Genomic DNA, 17,994 nt, shown 5'->3' with positions numbered 1-17,994 from the left:
TGCTGGAGGGGCCGGGCTCGCTGCTGGAAATGTAAACATGTGTGTTTACTCGTTCTCTCTCTTTTTCTGTTTGCAGTTCTGCCTGACTGCATCGCTGAGGCGCCCAGGTAAGCCAGAGAGTTCACTACCTGCTTCCGGGTGTCAGTTTATGGCTTTTCTGACGGCTTTTCATACGTGCAGGTGTCAAAAGTTGCATTTAAGATTTCAGGTATTGGACACTTAACAATAAATGAATGTCTTTGCATTGGATACCAAATATTAAATCAAGGAAATCGTCTTTTCTTTTGACTAATTTGACTTGTCTTTATCATGTTTGCTCAGTCTTTTAACCTAGTGTTTTGATGTTTTTTAGCTGATGCATGAAGTCATTTAGTTTATCACAAGTGTTGTATGAACACGATCCATTTGAAGAACTATTTTGTGATTGAAAAGTGTACTTGTATATCTTTCTTTAAAATAAATGTCGCTTGATTTGATGATTTACCTCTAATGCAATGACATTCATACATTTTTAAGTATGCATCTGCTGGCAAAAAGAGAATGCGACAAAGTTCGTAATAAAACAAGAATCAACATTGGCTTGGCTTTTCGGAGATGGCGAGAACACGGTCAAGCAGAGCTGAAGCACAACCAAATGTTCTGTGTAACCAAAAGTTACATAGTGTTCCTTTAAGTGTCCAAATACTTTTTGGGGCAGCTGTAGTTTTGTAAATTATGGAAGCTTGTTTCCGTCACAGAATAAAAAATAAAAAAGGTAATTGCGACTTTTTATCTCACAATTCGGACTTTATTTTCTCACAATTGCGAGTTTACATCTCGCAATTCTGACTTTTTATCTCAGAATTGCCTGAAATGAAGTCGCAATTGCGAGTTATAAAGTCAGAATTGTGAGACATAAACAACTTTTGGAAAAAAAAGATTTTTTTTCTCCGAATTTCATGTTTATATCTCGCAATTCTGACATTATAACATGCAATTGGGAGATATAAAGTCAGAATATTTATGATATTAGCCTACAGCAAACATTTTATTCTCTGTATCATTCCTTATTATGCAGCGTGATAGCTGATAATAGCAACAGATTTCTCATTGAAAATAATGAGCCAGTTCATGCTTGAGTGTTTTGGACTCTGTGTTCACACATAAGTTCACACATGAGGATCTGCGATGCTGAGTTTCTTAGTCACATCTTGCAGGGAATTTCAGATGCTGCCCTGATGAGTTTTGTAACAAAGTCGTTTCCTCAAAGAGCATGAAATGCCATTCGCCACCCTTTGTGTGTGTGTGTGTGTGTGAAACAGGATGTTCAGTGAGACAAAATGTAGGGCGAGGCTCGATTTGATCCATCGGGAATTGATTGGATGGTGAAAAGTGGCCTCTTATAAGTGGTTGGAGGGGAGGGGGTGAAAAATAAGAAGGCTAAAATGGAAAGTCGGTTCAGAGGTGGAATTATATTTTTGTCTTTGGAATAATGTGTGCCACCGTATCATTTACTGTAAGACCAGATGTGTGAATTAAGAAAGACGTTTTTGATTTAATGTTAACTTGAAACTACATGTCTATCTGTTATCTGTCTTAACAGAGAGGATTATGGGGCAATTATAAAAATGAGTAATAATATATGAGAAAAGGAGAATCTAGTCATGTCTGTTCACATACACTACTGTTGAAAAGTTTGGGGTCGGAATGATTTTTAATGTTTTTGAAAGAAGTCTCTTATGCACACCAAGGTGCATTTATTTGATCAAAAATTCAGTAAAAATTGTGAAATATGATTACAATTTAAAATGGCAGTATTGTTATTTGAATATATTTTAAAATGTAATTTATTCCTGTGATCAAAGCTGAATTTTCAGCATCTTCAGTGTCACATGATCCTTCAGAAATCATTCTAATATGCTGATTTGCTGCTCAAGAAACATTTATTTTTATTATCAATGTTGAAAACAGTCGTGCTGCTTATGTATGATATGTTTTTTTCAGGATTCTTAGAAAGAAAGAAAGTTCAAAAGAACAGCATTTATTTGAAATAGAAATCCTTTGTAACAGTATATCTTTACTGTCACTTTTGCTCAATTTAATGGATACAAATACTTTTGCTTTTTAAAAGAAAATCATGCTGACCCCAAACTTTTGAACAATATCATAAGTCATTTTTATTAATGACTTAAAAGGTTCCACAAAGATCCAAAACACTATTGTTGGACATTGTTTACTCTGTAAAGAACCATATCGCAACTCAAGAACCAAGAACAAGAGTGTATTTTGCTGAAAGAACCATTGAAGAATTGGCACAACTTATTTCAAGATGCGTCTAAACAACACTAAACCTCATGGGGTCAGATTCATTAGATCTTTGTACCTCAACCAATCACATACTCAGACACAGACAGTTTAACAGGTTGGTTTGTGACATGCCGAATCCATTGAATGACCCCTGCGTTCTGCTTCCAGCTTGCATCTCGGAGCGGGTAAAAAGCGTGCGGCCGCAGAAGGGGTCCGCGGGGCGCCAGTCAACAAGAGGAAATCTCTCCTGATGAAGCCCCGCCACTACAGTCCCAGCCCCTGCCCCAGCGAGGAAGACCTGGCAAACGCTCAGGACAAAGACGCGCCCAGGAACACTGACACTCCAGCAGGTAGACAGATGTCCTGTTGTTTTGTCTGTTTTGATGAACAATTGACGCTGAATTTTAAACTACCATCTGTTGCATTCATATATTCTTTCCCTCCTCCTCCTTCGCCTCTTCTCCCTCCTCTCCCTCCTCCCCTATCGCATCCATCCATCCATCTATCATGTTTGTCTATCACGGCGTCCCACGGAAGTTGATCCGTCTGAAAATTCCGAGCCGGTTTTTCCCGCATCCGGTCTCCAGATTAAGGACGATTTCCTCCGCTCGACTACTTTGAAACCCGGATTAAAAACTCGGTGGCGTTAAAGTAGCTGGCGCCGGGTCGATTATGCAGCCTACAAAAGTGCTTTTTTATAAGCAAGTGTGGTTGCTTGCATAATTATGCAAATAGGGTAACTGAGAATAGAATGCACCAAATTATATTGTGCCTCGTTGACAAAAGAGAGTGATCATACACTCCAACAACAAAACATTTTTGGCAAAAGAGGCACGGAAACGTTAAAGTCGATATTACGTTTTAAAGCAGTCTCCTTTCTAGAAACAAAATGCTGCCATTTCCTAATGAATCAAATTATGAGCATGTTGGCAACAATACCCATGCTTTACATGTGTACCTCCACACCCCTATAATCTGCACTTATTTGGTATATTTTTAACGATGTAACCAAGCAACAAACGTAATTGTCCCTTTCGAAAGCTTTTGTTAGACCAACGAATGCGGCCCAAATATACATAATTAGGCATAATGTGTGCTGCTCATTATTGGACACATGTGGGTTGTTAAATGGACAACAAAATAGCTCAATAAATTGAACAGCATCATTGGAAATGGAATTTATTTGTTTCTCTGATTTCATATTACCCACAATAATCATAACCTTTTTTTTTTTTTACTCCTCCTTTGAGTTTTTTAGTATTATATTCTGAAGTTGTAGAATGATTTGGAAAATCTCATTTGTCATATTTCCCTGCTGTCTCGCAACATGTTTGCTTTGCGTTTTGCCAAAGTGCACTGCTGAAGAAGTGCTACTGAATTATTTTTTTTTTTTTAAGCATAATGTGCGGGGTGTGACTGGGAGTGAGTGACGACTGGGACCGTAGCGAAATTAATGGATCTGTAGAGGGACGAGAAGGGTGTGTGAATTTAAGGAAAGGCAGGGGAGAAATTAAAGGGATGCAAGGCTTCCATTTGGTACTATTGTGTATGTGTGTGTGTGTGTGTGTGTGTGTGTGTGTGTGTGTGTGTGTGTGTGTGACTCCAGCCAAGCTTCTGGTCTCCATACACACAATGGTAATGGTTATTCTGGAGTATAAACCATTCACCTGTTCCAAAACACAAACCACTCTCTGCATCCAAGCATTTTTCGCCCTTGTTCGCTCCAGTCTTTTTTTCCCCCACTGTTCTGTATTATTTTTTTTTTGGTCAGGGCTGTATCTCCATCTGGATGGCAGAGAACTCCTAATCATCTGCTCTGTTAATTGTGTCTTAGCATAACTGGCGAACTTTTCATCTGTGCTGGACCGCTTTGGGTTTTCACACCTCAAACTGCTGACAAAAGCGACATAATCAGGGAAATCGTCCGCTTTTAAGTGTGTTAGCAGTGGAATCCACGCTCCGTTTTGGTTTCGCCGTCCAGATGCTTCATGGTTTTGTGTTACGGGCACTGATTCTTCGACAGAAATTAATAAATATTTGAAGTTTTAAGTTTGTGGACTAATCTGTTCATCATGTTTTGGTGCAACTTCCTGCTTCCATTTTCACACAGATTGTTTTTCTTTCTCTATCGCTTTGTACAGGTCAACACCATCAGATACAAACATGAGTAGTACCATGTCAGATATTTATAATAAATGGAGCATTTAACTATGATTAAGAATAAATTGAGAACGCAGGACGGCTTCAAACTGATTTTCTGCTCCGTCTTTTTAAATGTCAGCCGCATCTCACGGAAAATCTGATGGTGTTGACAAAATAATGACATTTAGTTACAGATGTACTGTAGCCATTTTGTTTATATGGAGTTGCTTTACTAGCATATGGAAAAATAAAACATTAAGGATAAAGACTAACTTTCCTGATTTTATGAATATTTTCATAACCTGAAAGATGTGTATTTTTTATGGTGCATTTATTTAAATTAATAGTATTTATTTAAAATAATCATTTATTTAAAATATACATATTTATTTAATTTAAAAAGATATATTTATTTTAAAAATAGCATTGTTTTTTTGTTTTTTAGAAAAAAATATATACATATTAATAAAATAAAAAATATTTATTTAAAAATACACCTTTAAAAATGCACCTTTCAGATCAAAATATTAATAAAATCAGGCAAGTCAGTCTTCATCCTGATTGTTTAATATATTTTTGAGAGATTTGGTGAGTGAAAATATAACGGTTTACTATGTTTAAGGAACATTCTGTCTGTTCTGATTCATATTATTGTTGATTTTAAAGTGTGGGACACGTTGCATCTCTCAAGAATCAGTGCAGTAACGTTCGACACGCATTCAACTGGATGCAATTCCAAAAATAAAAACGGACGAGATTAAACCACCCTTTCCTCAAGCAGCATGCATAAAAACTATAATTATCTGAACAAACAGAATCAAAATTTAGGTTGTGCGCTAGCATTATGCCTTTGCATTCTTACAGCGCCAGTGTAGACCTCTGCGACATTATGCCGAGTTTGGCATGGCACGAACCAATCCGCAAGCACACTCTAACCCCTCAAAGCCTGGTTTCCATTTTTGGCAAGAGACGGGTGAGATTGTAAATGCCACTGAGCTCTCTATCCCCCATTTAGGGATGTTTTTGGGGGGATTAAAAGCAGGACTACTTTATATGCTCTTTAAGTCTAGCAACTGTTTGTTAAGGCAGTATGATCCCATTAGAAGCCCCTGAAACCGCATGTGGCGGCAGCCAAAATGCTCTAATATCTAATCAACTCAGTGGTTGCATATGGTTTGGAGGGTGGCATAAGGCCCTCTAAGAGGATAGATGTATCTCGTGCTTACGCTGTATTTTGAACTTTAAACCCTAGTGCCCAAAGAGCTTTAACCCCGGCGGGTAAGTTTCAGAGAGATCAGTTGTGGATTGTAAATCAATCCAGCTGATAGTTTTCTTTTGTTAATCATTGACTCGATTACTTAATATAATCGGGTCTGTTGCAATTCCAAAGAGTCGTTTAAAGGTGATTTTAAGGGATAAAAGATCTGAGATTTATCCCCCCCCCCAAAAAAGAATTATTATTCACCCTATAAACCCCCAGTCAAATAAGCTTTATGGATTTATGAAAAGTAGTACTGTAGTATAGCAAATCATGCTGCTTTCTGATTAGCGTTTACAGCTTTATATCATTGTGGATTTGAAAACATTTTTTTTTCCAGTACATTTAACACATTTTTAAGCAAGTCGCACTTTAAAAAACACTGTTGCGTAACTTGGACAGATGGAAGATTAAATTAAGAGGGCATATTTTTTATTATTTTTTATAAATGTTAACATTTAATACATTTTAAATGTTATTTATTTGATATTAAGGTCAAGTCAAGTATATATTTAAATTAATAAATGGTGATTTTAGATGTGGTGGTCAGTAAATGAAAACATTTGAAATGTTTTTTCTTGACAAGCTTTCTTTCCATCCATCCATCCATCCATCCATCCATCCATCCATCCATCCATCCATCCATCCATCCATCCATCCATCCATCCATCCATCCATCCATCCATCCATCCATCCATCCATCCATCCATCCATCCATCCATCCATCCATCCATCCATCCATCCATCCATCCATCCATCCATCCAAGTTTATGAATGTGCTCAGAGACATATTTTTGTGTTTCCCTTCACATTTTTTCCAAATCCCAAACTGAATCTGTCATATTTGTCACAACTTGTGATTTTGAATGATCTGAAAACCATCTGTTAGTCTTTTACTTCCAAACAAATCATTTAATGAGCTCTTACTGATGATCCATCAATTTAAACCCCATTGTCCTCCTGTGTCTCAGATGAGGAACTCAACGGCAGTGATGTTCTGGAAGACACTGTCTATCACAACGCAAACTCACACCACTTGTTGTCATGGTCGGAACAAACGAGTGAGGGTTCGCCAGACCTGATGGCTCAGATATCCGAGCACCAGAATGAGCAAGAAGAGGAGGAACACAACCAGGACTTTGAAGACCAAAATCAGGAGGAGATCAGAGCCAGCTATCATCTTTCTCCAGACAGAGAGGCAGACGAGGAAGAATGGAGCGTTCCTCCGTCCCTAACGAAAGTCAACGGGATCCATCACAGCCCCAGTCCACCTGCAGACAACGCTTTCATAAAGAGACTCCGAATAGGTCAGCAGTTCCACGAAGAAGCTCTTTCTGCTTACATCAACAGAAACAATGCAGGGAACTTTATGGAGGAGTATGGCTCTGTGCGGGAGTTCAGCGACAGTGAGGAGGAGCTCCAGACGCCCAGGATTGAGGAGCGAGGAGGTGTTTGGGGTCCAGGTCTGATGGCCAGACGTCTGGAGCTGGATAGAGCCCGACTGAACCTCAGTCTTCTAGAGCAGGCCATGGTGCTGCAGTCTGAACATAGACAGGTCATCCACAGTGCCTACAAAGACATGGACCGCTTCCTCCTGGAGCAGATGAACCATGACCGGAGGCAGCAGAGGATGCTGGAGATAGACGCTCGCTCCATGTACCACAGCAGCAAAGGTGAGATTCACTGTCGCATTCTCACTGATTTTTAAAGATTATAGTTTGAATTCCTTGTAAATATTCTGATTCCCTAAAGTCGCCATGAATCGTAAGAGTCATTCAATCAGGAGTCGAACTAGACTATGTGTTTGATTCGTTCAAAAGAACCAGCTCATTAGAGTCGTTCATTCTGGAATCAGACTACATGCCCATGTTTCTGATTCACTAAAATAAACCTGGTTCATAAGAGTCATCCATTCAGCCGTCGGACTTCACTTGTTGCACTTTATATGTTTGTGATTCGAAAAAAGAACCGGCTCATTAGAGTCATTAAGTCGGTGGTTAACTGATTCGGACTGCACTGGTCACACTGTCTGTTTTGCTGTGCCTTGTATTGCAGGAAACTACTTTTTTAGGGATGCACCAATATGAACATTTTGGCTGACACCGATAATTCTTTATATTTGAAGGGTGATAACCGATATATTGGCCAATAAATCTAAATCCAGAGTTTTGAGAGCCTGATTACGAAAACAAAAGTCTCACCATTAAAAGCACACAATTATGTATAATGTTCTCATTATAATTTTATGTAGCCCATATGACAGACCAGCGCTGCACGTTGCAACCATATTTTCCTTTTTGAAGTGATTTCAATCATATTTCAACCAATTCAAAACCATCATTGTGATGCTCTGTTCACGATGATGGTTTTGAATTGGTTGAAATATGATTGAAATCACTTCAAAAAGAAAAATATAATTGCAACGTGCAGCGCTGGTCTGTCATATGGGCTACATAAAGTATCTAGTGTAAGTATGAAGTATATAGGCTACATCTGAAGTGTCACATGTACTTACTATAGGGTTAGCATCAGGGTTTGGTTTGGATTAGGGTTAGTTGCATGTAGTTATGCATCATTTATAGTTATTAATATAGTAACTAAGTAACATCTTTAACAATGACACTGTAAAATAAAGAGTTGCCATTTATTTTAATTTATTTACTTAATTTTAATATTATTTATTATTTACTTTTTTTTTTTTTTTTACCATTTTTCACTTTTCCATGGACCCACTGTCACTCCCTCGCAGGCCAGTTTGAAAACCCCTGCTTTACACCATTTCATAGTATATGTGTTTTTGCAATAAAACTACAAAAATCCACATATAAAAAGAAAGAGACATACAGAGATTCTAGCCCAAAGGGATAGATAAATAAAATCCTCTTAAGTGCTAAAACAATTTGGCTTGAAAATATTTAATAGTAGATATGATTTATATATATATATAAATAAAAAAAAGTACAAGTACAAGAAGAAAATCTTCTGATGACATCTATGTATGCTGGATTTTTATCGGTATCAGCCAGCTATTTTACCATGAGCATAAATTAAGTCATAAATCCTAGTAAAGTATCTCTGATGTGAGCTTTAAGCACTTTGAATCTTGTGATGACTGCTGTTTAATGGGTAATCTCTGAAGATAATCTCTCTACGGATCAACGCTAAGAAACCGGTGCCCTGAGTAAGACCGCAGCCTTAACTAATGTCACGGATGAATACATACACATACCCATCATGCTTTTACAGGATGCGCTTCAGCTTACATAGAGAGAAACGTGATTGGATGGGAGGAACTATAACCACGTTCTTGAAGAGCACTGTTTTTACTGTGTGTGTGTGCGTGCGTTATAGACTCCCCTCGGACAGAAAAGAAAGACATCAAATGTCCGACCCCGGGCTGTGACGGGACGGGTCACGTGACAGGCCTCTACCCTCATCACCGGAGTCTATCAGGATGTCCCCACAAAGTCAGAGTGCCCCCAGAGAGTGAGTCTGTTCTCATGTTACGCATCACTTCCTGAGGACATTAGACACATTTCCTCCCTTCACAGCAGTACAATGCAAACAGAACAAATACAATTAGTGATAACAACACTGTGATCATTTTCATCCCATAAATATTCATGCCATACTAATGATCAAGGTTTAGTTGTACAGAGACTGAGGGATAAAAGATTACATGGTGATTGCTTAACTAACCAGCCTGTATTATAATCAGCACATTTCTGTTTCAATGTGTGCTACAAACATATCTAATCGTTATTTCTTTTCTGTGATAGAAAATGCAGAATTCTTCAGCTTTTAAAGAAAAAATGCAAATATATACAGTGCAATGCATAAGTTAATACACCCATGCTAAAGTTGACTAAAAAGAGGAATAAAAAATCATATTTTGGAAATTGAACTTAATGCCTTAATTTAAAAAATTAGGAAAAATCCAACCTTTAAGGACACCAATTTTCTTTGTGAATGAATAATGTATCGTAAATAAATAAATGTTCTTCCTTAAAATACATGGTGCATAAGTTAGTACACCCCTATGTTAAATTCCCATAGAGGCAGGCAGATTTTTATTTTTAAAGGCCAGTTACTTCATGGATCCAGGATACTATGCATCCTGATAAAGTTCCCTTGGCCTTTGGAATTAAAATAGTCCCACATCATCACATAGCATTCACCATACCTAGAGATTGGCATGGTTTATTTCAGTTAGCCTAAAAGCTAGTTTGATTTGCATTGAGAGCAACTAGCTTTATCAGGATGCATAGTATCCTGGATCCATGAAGTAACTGGCCTTTAAAAATAAAAATCTGCCTGCCTCTATGGGAATTTAACATAGGGGTGTACTAACTTATGCACCATGTATTTTAAGGAAGAACATTTATTTATTTACGATACATTATTCATTCACAAAGAAAATTGGTGTCCTTAAAGGTTGGATTTTTCCTAATTTTTTAAATTAAGGCATTAAGTTCAATTTCCAAAATATGATTTTTTTATTCCTCTTTTTAGTCAACTTTAGCATGGGTGTATTAACTTATGCATTGCACTGTATACTGTGTGCGTGTGTTAAATAAACAATCATTTTATATTTAACAGGTATATTATTATAGCTTTAAACCTTTTTTTTATATCTACTTAATTACTTTTTCCAAATTTTAAGAGGGTTGTGAAGAAGTGTTACATTTGCCAGTATTTATGACTGAGACAGACTTTATATTATGCAACAGTAAAAAATAAAAAAAGTCATTTTTATGTATATTCTTTAGAGATTAGGTTTTTCAAATAATTTGGTTCTGATGTCATTTATTTTGAGATTTTTAAATCATGATATTACATTATCTTCATTTAGTTGTCATAACCAAACTAATTACTATTTGAATATTTTAATTCAGAAGCAATTCATTGCTTTTGCAACTAACTTGTTCTTAGGCTTAGCCAAATTTTCCTCCAAAATGTGCAAAATTATTTTGGGGAATGTGATGGACATTCAACAAATATGATAAACATAATAAACATAATTTGAAGAAATGTCCCTTTTCAAGACTTCATTTAGTCAAAAAAAAAAAAAACACGAATATGTAATCTGCTTGTCAATTATGTACATAAATGTATTTCATGTATTTACTACTTATCTTGAGCCTTCCAGTGGAAACCATAATGCTGCAAGCTGAAAGTAAATAAAAACAAAAAACTTGTTTTAAAGAACTTTTCAGCCGTCAACACAACTGAGGTTTGATTTCCTGTGGTATGCAAATTAAAAATGCAATCCGGAAACAACTTTTCACTCGCTGGTTTTCTCCATTTGAGAGTAGCACAACAAACAACCGCCATTAAACAGTGATGTGACAAAAGGAACAGAAAATGTAATTAAGTTTTTTTTCCCCCTTTTTTTCCTCCAATATGAAAGCATGTACTCCTAAACCAGAGGCAGCATTCTGCAAATCAAAGGACCCGCGGATGCAGCCTAAATAGACGGGCACATCCTCCAAACTAATTATGAGCAGAGTGAAAAGTTACTAAGGATACTGGATAGGACTTCAACAATATGTGTGTGTCTCTTAAATGGTAATCAAAATGTGTTTGTAGTCGTGATGTTTTTGCATGTTCATACTTGAAAGGAGACACATTTTCAACTAGCAAAGAATCACATTGAAAACTTTAGTTAGCATAAACAGTAAAAACAGCTGCAGTAGAAGCTTGTGTGAATTCCACAAAATGCTGAATTGTTATTAAATGTAATTTCTGTTCTTTATCTGTAAAGTTACATATCTTCTTCTTTTTTTCCCTTTTTTTTCAGTCCTTGCCATGCACGAAAACGTCCTTAAATGTCCGACCCCTGGCTGTACAGGAAGAGGTCATGTCAACAGTAACCGTAGCACACATAGAAGGTGAGCTTGATTTTTTTACACAAATTACACTCTATTAATTTCTATACAAACCTCCTTTCTCGCTGTAAGCAGATTTGCATCTATATTTTGAGGCAGTCGCTGGGGGAAAGTGATGTTGTTTATAATAACGTTACCAGTCGACTAAACTACATTGGAGATTTATCCCCAAAAATATATCATAGTATTATTATTACTCTATTTTGCACTGTTGCAATGCTTTAAAGCACCTTAAAGGGGACCTATTATGCCCTATATCAATGCCTTGGGGGTCTACTAATAGTTTTTCATGCTTGAATGTTCCAAAAACACATAATATTTTAGATATTTGATATTTTTGCAGCTCCTCTCTTCCCAGTCTGTCAGTAACGCTCTGTTTAGTTCCTGTCTCTATGAAGCCCCTCCTTTTGAAAAGCGCACTGTGCTCTGATTGGTCGGCTGGACCAGTGTGTTGTGATTGGTCAACCGGGAAATGTCCCGCCCCTTACCGAAACCGCGAGTTTCAACACCCTACTAACTAACTCAACCAGGTCCCGCCCCTTTATTTACATATGCATTGGGTTGGATTTATCTAAATACCTTTTTCATGCTCAAACAGCAACATCACACACTAAAGTAAATTGAAAATGTATAAAGCATAATAGATCCCCTTTAAAACATCAGCCATGTTAATTTACCCCCCAAAAAGAGATGCACTTGCTGTGAAAACTTGGACATTCACTTGAAAAGAAACATGAAGTTTCACTCTATCAGGAAAAATCCAAACAAATCGTTAATGAACCTTAAGTAGACTATAAAACAATGTGATGGTTATCGCATAGAAACTATCAGATTATTTTTAATTGAACAATTACTGTTTAATGCACCCAAATTCAATTAAAAGAAAGTTGTTAACCAGGCCAGGAGGAGACTGACTCCACACTTCTGATGTCTGTTTTCACACAGTCTCTCAGGCTGCCCGATAGCGGCTGCAGAAAAGATCTCCAAACCGCAGGAGGAGCCCACAAAGTGCAGACAGAGCGCAGAGAGAATGGCCAGGTAATAAACCTTCATCTTATGGAGGTCTTGATTCCTTTACAGTCAAGCAGGTTCAAAATAAGTTCACAAATCATCTTTCTGAAGGATAATAATAAACATCTCATCTGTTCAGACATCCTTCTAACTAAGTAACTTTGCAACTACATGTCAACTAACTCTCATTAGGGCATTAGAAGATAATAGAAGATAGCAGATATTAAGCACACAGTCTACTAATACTCCAATGAGAGTTAAGAGCGTGTTCACACTTGTCATGTTTGGTTCGATTTAAAACGAACCCTGGTGCGATTGCTCTGTTAGTGCGGTTCATTTGAATAAGTGTGAACGCTGCCTTCTGAACCCTGGAGAGACGCTGAAAAGATGGGTCTCAGTCTGCTTCCAAAACGAACTGTGATCCGGTTCGACTGAAATATGAACACAACACAGACCAAACACATGTAAACGAACCAAAAGCAGAGCCTGATGTCATAAAATGCGACCCTAAAAAGGACAGAATGCTCAAGCATAACTGTTTTTTCTCGTCATAGTCGCGATGTTGCCCTTCACAGTCCAGTACAGGCATCAGAACCACATCTCCTCACAGCAGATCTTCGTTTGTGTGTGTGACGGAGGGATTCCTGCCGCTGTTTGACTCCTTTACACATTTAATAAGCTCTTCACCAGTTGTTAACACATTCTTTTGATGCTTTTAAATATATAAATACGCGAATCTGATTTGGTTGGGAATGATTCATTCAAGATAGAATGTCATTCATTTTTATGCTAAAAAAATGAGCAGCAATAAAAACGATATACTTCAATTCTGAAGTCTTGATTTTTCCTTTATATTTAGACCTTTAGGAAACATGAAGAAATTTGACTTCACATACAGATTTGCACATCCTATGGCAGCGTTGCAGGCCAGCATGGCCAAAGACATGGACAAGTACACTAAAGGCCATTTTGACTACGCCAGTTTTGACGCCCAGGTCTTTGGCAAGCAAGCTCAGATGGCATCCGACCAGAGTCACGAATCTTCACACTTTCCTGACTGTGAGTGTCTATTTTGTTTCGAATCAAAGGTTACCCAGCATGCACTGACATTACTGACGTTTAAAAAAAGAACTTTGTTTTCAGTGTCATCATGTGTGACTTGGTGCAGTCACTTGTATGCACCATACAGTCTGCTCTATACAATTTTAATGAAGAACCAGATTTAGACCAATAATCAACCACCTAGAACACCCTAGCAACCACATAACAACACTAAAAACCATTCAGAACACCATAGCAACACCCTGGCAGTGAGCTTTCCACATGAAAACACCATTCACTTTTTGTAATAATCTTTTCTATTTTAAAAATATATATAATATAAAAATACAGCTTAAATTGCAGAGACAGCTATAACTAAGCCATTTGAAGGTTAATTGAATATTATATTATTAATATAATGTTACATTATTACAACATTATATTATTAATATAATATCAAATTAACCTACAAATGGTCAACTTATAGTTGTCTCTGCATTATTTAAATTAATTATATATATATATATATAAATCAGTACATATATATGTATTTATTTTAATAATATTCACATAAATGTACTGAAAATGTACATTAAACTGTAACTGATCATAGTATGTGTGTACAGTATGTATATATATATATATATATTAGTGCTATCAACTATACTGTATATGTATGTATACATAATCACACACACACACAATATATATATATAGATATAGATATATGTAGAGATAGATAGATAGATACATTTATATATTAAATATAAATCAATATTTATGTTTTTATTAATAATATGTATTACAATACGGTATAAATTATAACTGATCTTATATTGAAGAGATAGAGAGCAACTACAAATCCACATCTATGTAGACAGGCAGCTTAAAAGAAATGATACATATATTAAAACATAATTTTTTAGTTTTATTTTTTTTAAATAAAACCTTAATTTATGTATATTTGTAACCTGTCTGTATACATAAATGTTGATCTGTAGTTGCTCTATTTGCATAATATTTTCCCTCTCTCCTTGTCTCTTTTTTACCCGAGTACTAACTCTAACTACCATTTCCAGCGGCTCAGTTCCCTTATTTTCTGGCTCCTGGTGGTCATATGATCATGCCCGGAGACAACAGCCCCAGTCGCCATAAAGCCCAAAGCAACGCCCTCCAGTCCAACATGGCATCCGCAGCCATCCTCAACCTCTCCACCCGTTGCCGAGACAACAGCGAGGCCCTGCCCCCCAGCCGGCCCCTGGCATCATCCACAAAGGTAATCAAATTAGACCACTCAGAAAAAGGTATTTAATGTGGTCATTCTGAAACAACTGTGATTTGTGTATGAAAAAGAGGAGTAACATCAAAAGACACTTTTTGGCACGGAGAACTGTGTTGCCTCTGGTGGCACAACAACAAGAGAGTGGGAGCGTTTTTTCTTTTCCCCACACTGGCCCTAAAGCTTTAATGTACACAAAGGAGAATTTGTGTAATCACATCAAAAAGAGTTGGGAGGAATACAATCACAGCTTCCTTCTCTATGACAATTATAAGGCTTTTTGTAAAACATGTGGCCGTGCATTTGATTTCTACTTGCTCTAATGGTAATGTTGGGGCTTTCTCTTGTTTGCAGGAGAGCGTTTTTTTTTTTTTTTTTTTTTACTGCAGATGGTCAAAGACATTTTGCTAAGTAATATATTATCCTAGATAAGCTCGCACAGATCCTTTGGCGTTGATCTCTAACAGACGATCTATGAGAAGTTGGATTAAATCAATTGGTTGAGGATTAATAGACATCACTCTTTTATTTAAATTAAATAAGAAAAGTCTACATAGGCCAGCAGATTATGTATGTTACAGTGTGAATATGGATATCGGAATCAGTTTTACACTTGTGTTCTTTTATTGAGCCTCTTTTTAATAGAAAAAAAACAAACTATTAATAAAAAAAAAAAATATGGAAAATGCTGTCAAAAATGTATTAGAAAGCATGTTGGAGTCTTGGGGTAGCGGTTAGTGCATGTGGGTACAGCATGTTTGAATCCAGCTTGCGACATTTCCTGTATTCTTTCTTCTTTTCTCTCAGACAAAAAAAAAATCCCTCAAAAATGAGCTATTATGATTAAATATAAATTCTTCTGGCTTTATACATTTGCAAAAGTATAAACATTTTCTATTTTCTATTTTTTTTTTTATATAATAATATTAATAATAATAATATTTACATATTTTATATATATATATATATATATATATAGCCTGTATGTATATATATATATATATATATATATATATAAATGATGAATTATAATAATATTTTTTATTTTATATATATATACAAACTGCCCAATGTTCTTCAGAAAAATCATCCAGGTCCTGCAAATTCTTTGTTTTTTTTCCCAGCATCTTTTGCATATTTGAACCCTTTCCAGCATTGACTGTATGATTTTGAGATCCATCTTTTCACACTGACTGAGAGACTCAGTTACACAACTATTAAAAAAGGTTCAAACATTCACTGATGCTCCAGAAGGATGTTTTTAAGAGCTGGGGGGTGAAAACTTTTGAACACGAAGATGATGTCCAAATTATTCTTTTTTTTTATCATACTGTATTTTTTCACTTAGTACTACTTCCATTCAGAAGCAACAGAAGATACTTACATGTTTCCCGGATGACAAGATAAGTAAAATTGACCCTGATCGTCAAATTCAAAAAGTTTTCACCCCCCGGCTATTAATGCATCATATTTCCTTCTGGAGCATCATGGAATGTTTTCACCTTTTATGTAAAATATCATATTCAGGACAGCACAAAATACAAATAACTTGCATTTTGTATGATCCCCCTTATTTTGTTAAAATAATTAACATTTAATAGATTCTACAAGGGGCATGTAAACTTATGACCACCTGTATATATTGGTAAAATATGTAATTGAACTTTTCTGCTCTACTTTTCTAAAATAATGAAAACATCAACACAGGATCCTAATGCTGTATATTTCAGTAATAATTAGAAACCTAGCGTACAGTATGATCCGTCCAGTTTGGTAGCTTCGATCAAAGCTTTCAAGTTTTCCTCTTAGAAGCAGAGAGATAAAAGTGAGAGAAACTCGCAGAAGTATGGCGTGAAACGCTTCACACACCTACACACCACACAGGCCGTTCGTAGTCCCAGCACGCAGTGGGCAGAGAGCAGGTATACTGTACAAACTGAGCGAATGAATAAAACAGTGTTAGCCGATCTGTCATCTGCTGATGTCTGCGTCGAAATGTCTTTATGCATGTTAAGTATCTCGATTTCCCTGTTTGTGCCAAGTCGCTGGTTTTTTTCGAAGAATACGGCTAAACGTCTTGCAGCGTTTCAGGGAAGTGTGGGAGAAAGATGTCACCTCACTTGTTTCTAAGGCTGGAGAGAATGTCATCAGATGGGAAAAACTCACATCGTGCGCAGGGATCAACTCTATAGGTGCGCTTTAGCTCGGTTCGAGCTGGTTAGAGAGAGTGCCGTATTTGGTTTGTAATCTCAATTATCACGATTAGTTCCTGATAAGCTCTCCTTTGTTTGCTACCGTGTGGAGTAATTGGTGTAACACATTTTTTAAGCAGTTAACGAGTTGCATAAAAACTCTTTGCAATAACACAAATTCACACACCAGCACATCTTTTTTTCTGGTTTCATTTTTCTGGATTCTGCTTTTTTTGGGACTCACATGTTTTTTGACAATTACATGTTTAGGGCCCTATGAAATATGTTTGTATATTATTATTATTTATTTTTTACCAAAATATGTGTTTTAAGTTTTCTGGATACCATTTTAATGGTTTAATTCTTTTTTTTTTTTTATAAACAATATTTATAAACATGTGTGAGAAATTGAACTCATAAAAACGACAATTTATTAAAACTTTTTTTTTTTCAATTAATTTCTATGGATTTTTTATTAGATTTTTTCAGAAATAATATATATATATTTTTTTAAAGTAGGCCATAGCAACTGTAGTATGTACACTACTCTTCAAAAGTTTGGGGTTGGTAAGATTTTTTTTAAGTCTTTTTAGGCTGCATTTATTTGATCAAAATACAGTAAAACAGTAATATTGTGAAATATTATTACCATTTTAAATAACTGTTTTCTATTTTAATATATTGTAAAATGTCATTTATTCCTGTGATCAAAGCTGCATTTTCAGCATCATTACTCCAGTCTTCAGTGTCACATGATCCTTCAGAAATCATTCTAATATGATGATTTGATGATCAAGAAACATTTCTGATTATTATCAATGTTGAAAACAGTTGTGCTGCTTCATATTTTGTGAAAACAGTGATACTTTTTTTCAAGATTCTTTGATGAATAGAAAG

At 36.1% G+C, this 17,994-nt stretch overlaps 1 protein-coding gene across 6 annotated transcripts in view; it reads left to right on the top strand.

Annotated features, from left to right (window-relative positions):
• The window catches only part of st18 (ST18 C2H2C-type zinc finger transcription factor), a 61,730-nt gene that overhangs the window by 33,897 nt on the left and 9,839 nt on the right, over positions 1–17,994 (top strand). For all 6 annotated transcript variants that reach the window (XM_084399589.1, XM_084399584.1, XM_084399586.1 and 3 more), the window contains 8 exons: positions 77–107; positions 2,455–2,636; positions 6,658–7,359; positions 9,038–9,172; positions 11,487–11,577; positions 12,520–12,612; positions 13,445–13,644; positions 14,706–14,902. In XM_084399589.1, the coding sequence (XP_084255715.1) occupies positions 77–107; positions 2,455–2,636; positions 6,658–7,359; positions 9,038–9,172; positions 11,487–11,577; positions 12,520–12,612; positions 13,445–13,644; positions 14,706–14,902 (1,631 nt within the window). The remainder of the gene's footprint in view (positions 1–76; positions 108–2,454; positions 2,637–6,657; positions 7,360–9,037; positions 9,173–11,486; positions 11,578–12,519; positions 12,613–13,444; positions 13,645–14,705; positions 14,903–17,994) is intronic.

The sequence above is a fragment of the Rutilus rutilus genome (genome assembly GCF_951802725.1).
Source record: "Rutilus rutilus genome assembly, chromosome: 24".
In the NCBI taxonomy this organism is placed as follows: domain Eukaryota; kingdom Metazoa; phylum Chordata; class Actinopteri; order Cypriniformes; family Leuciscidae; genus Rutilus; species Rutilus rutilus.
The sequence above is the reverse complement of the archived record's forward strand: the minus strand, read 5'-3'. Positions and strand labels throughout refer to the sequence as shown.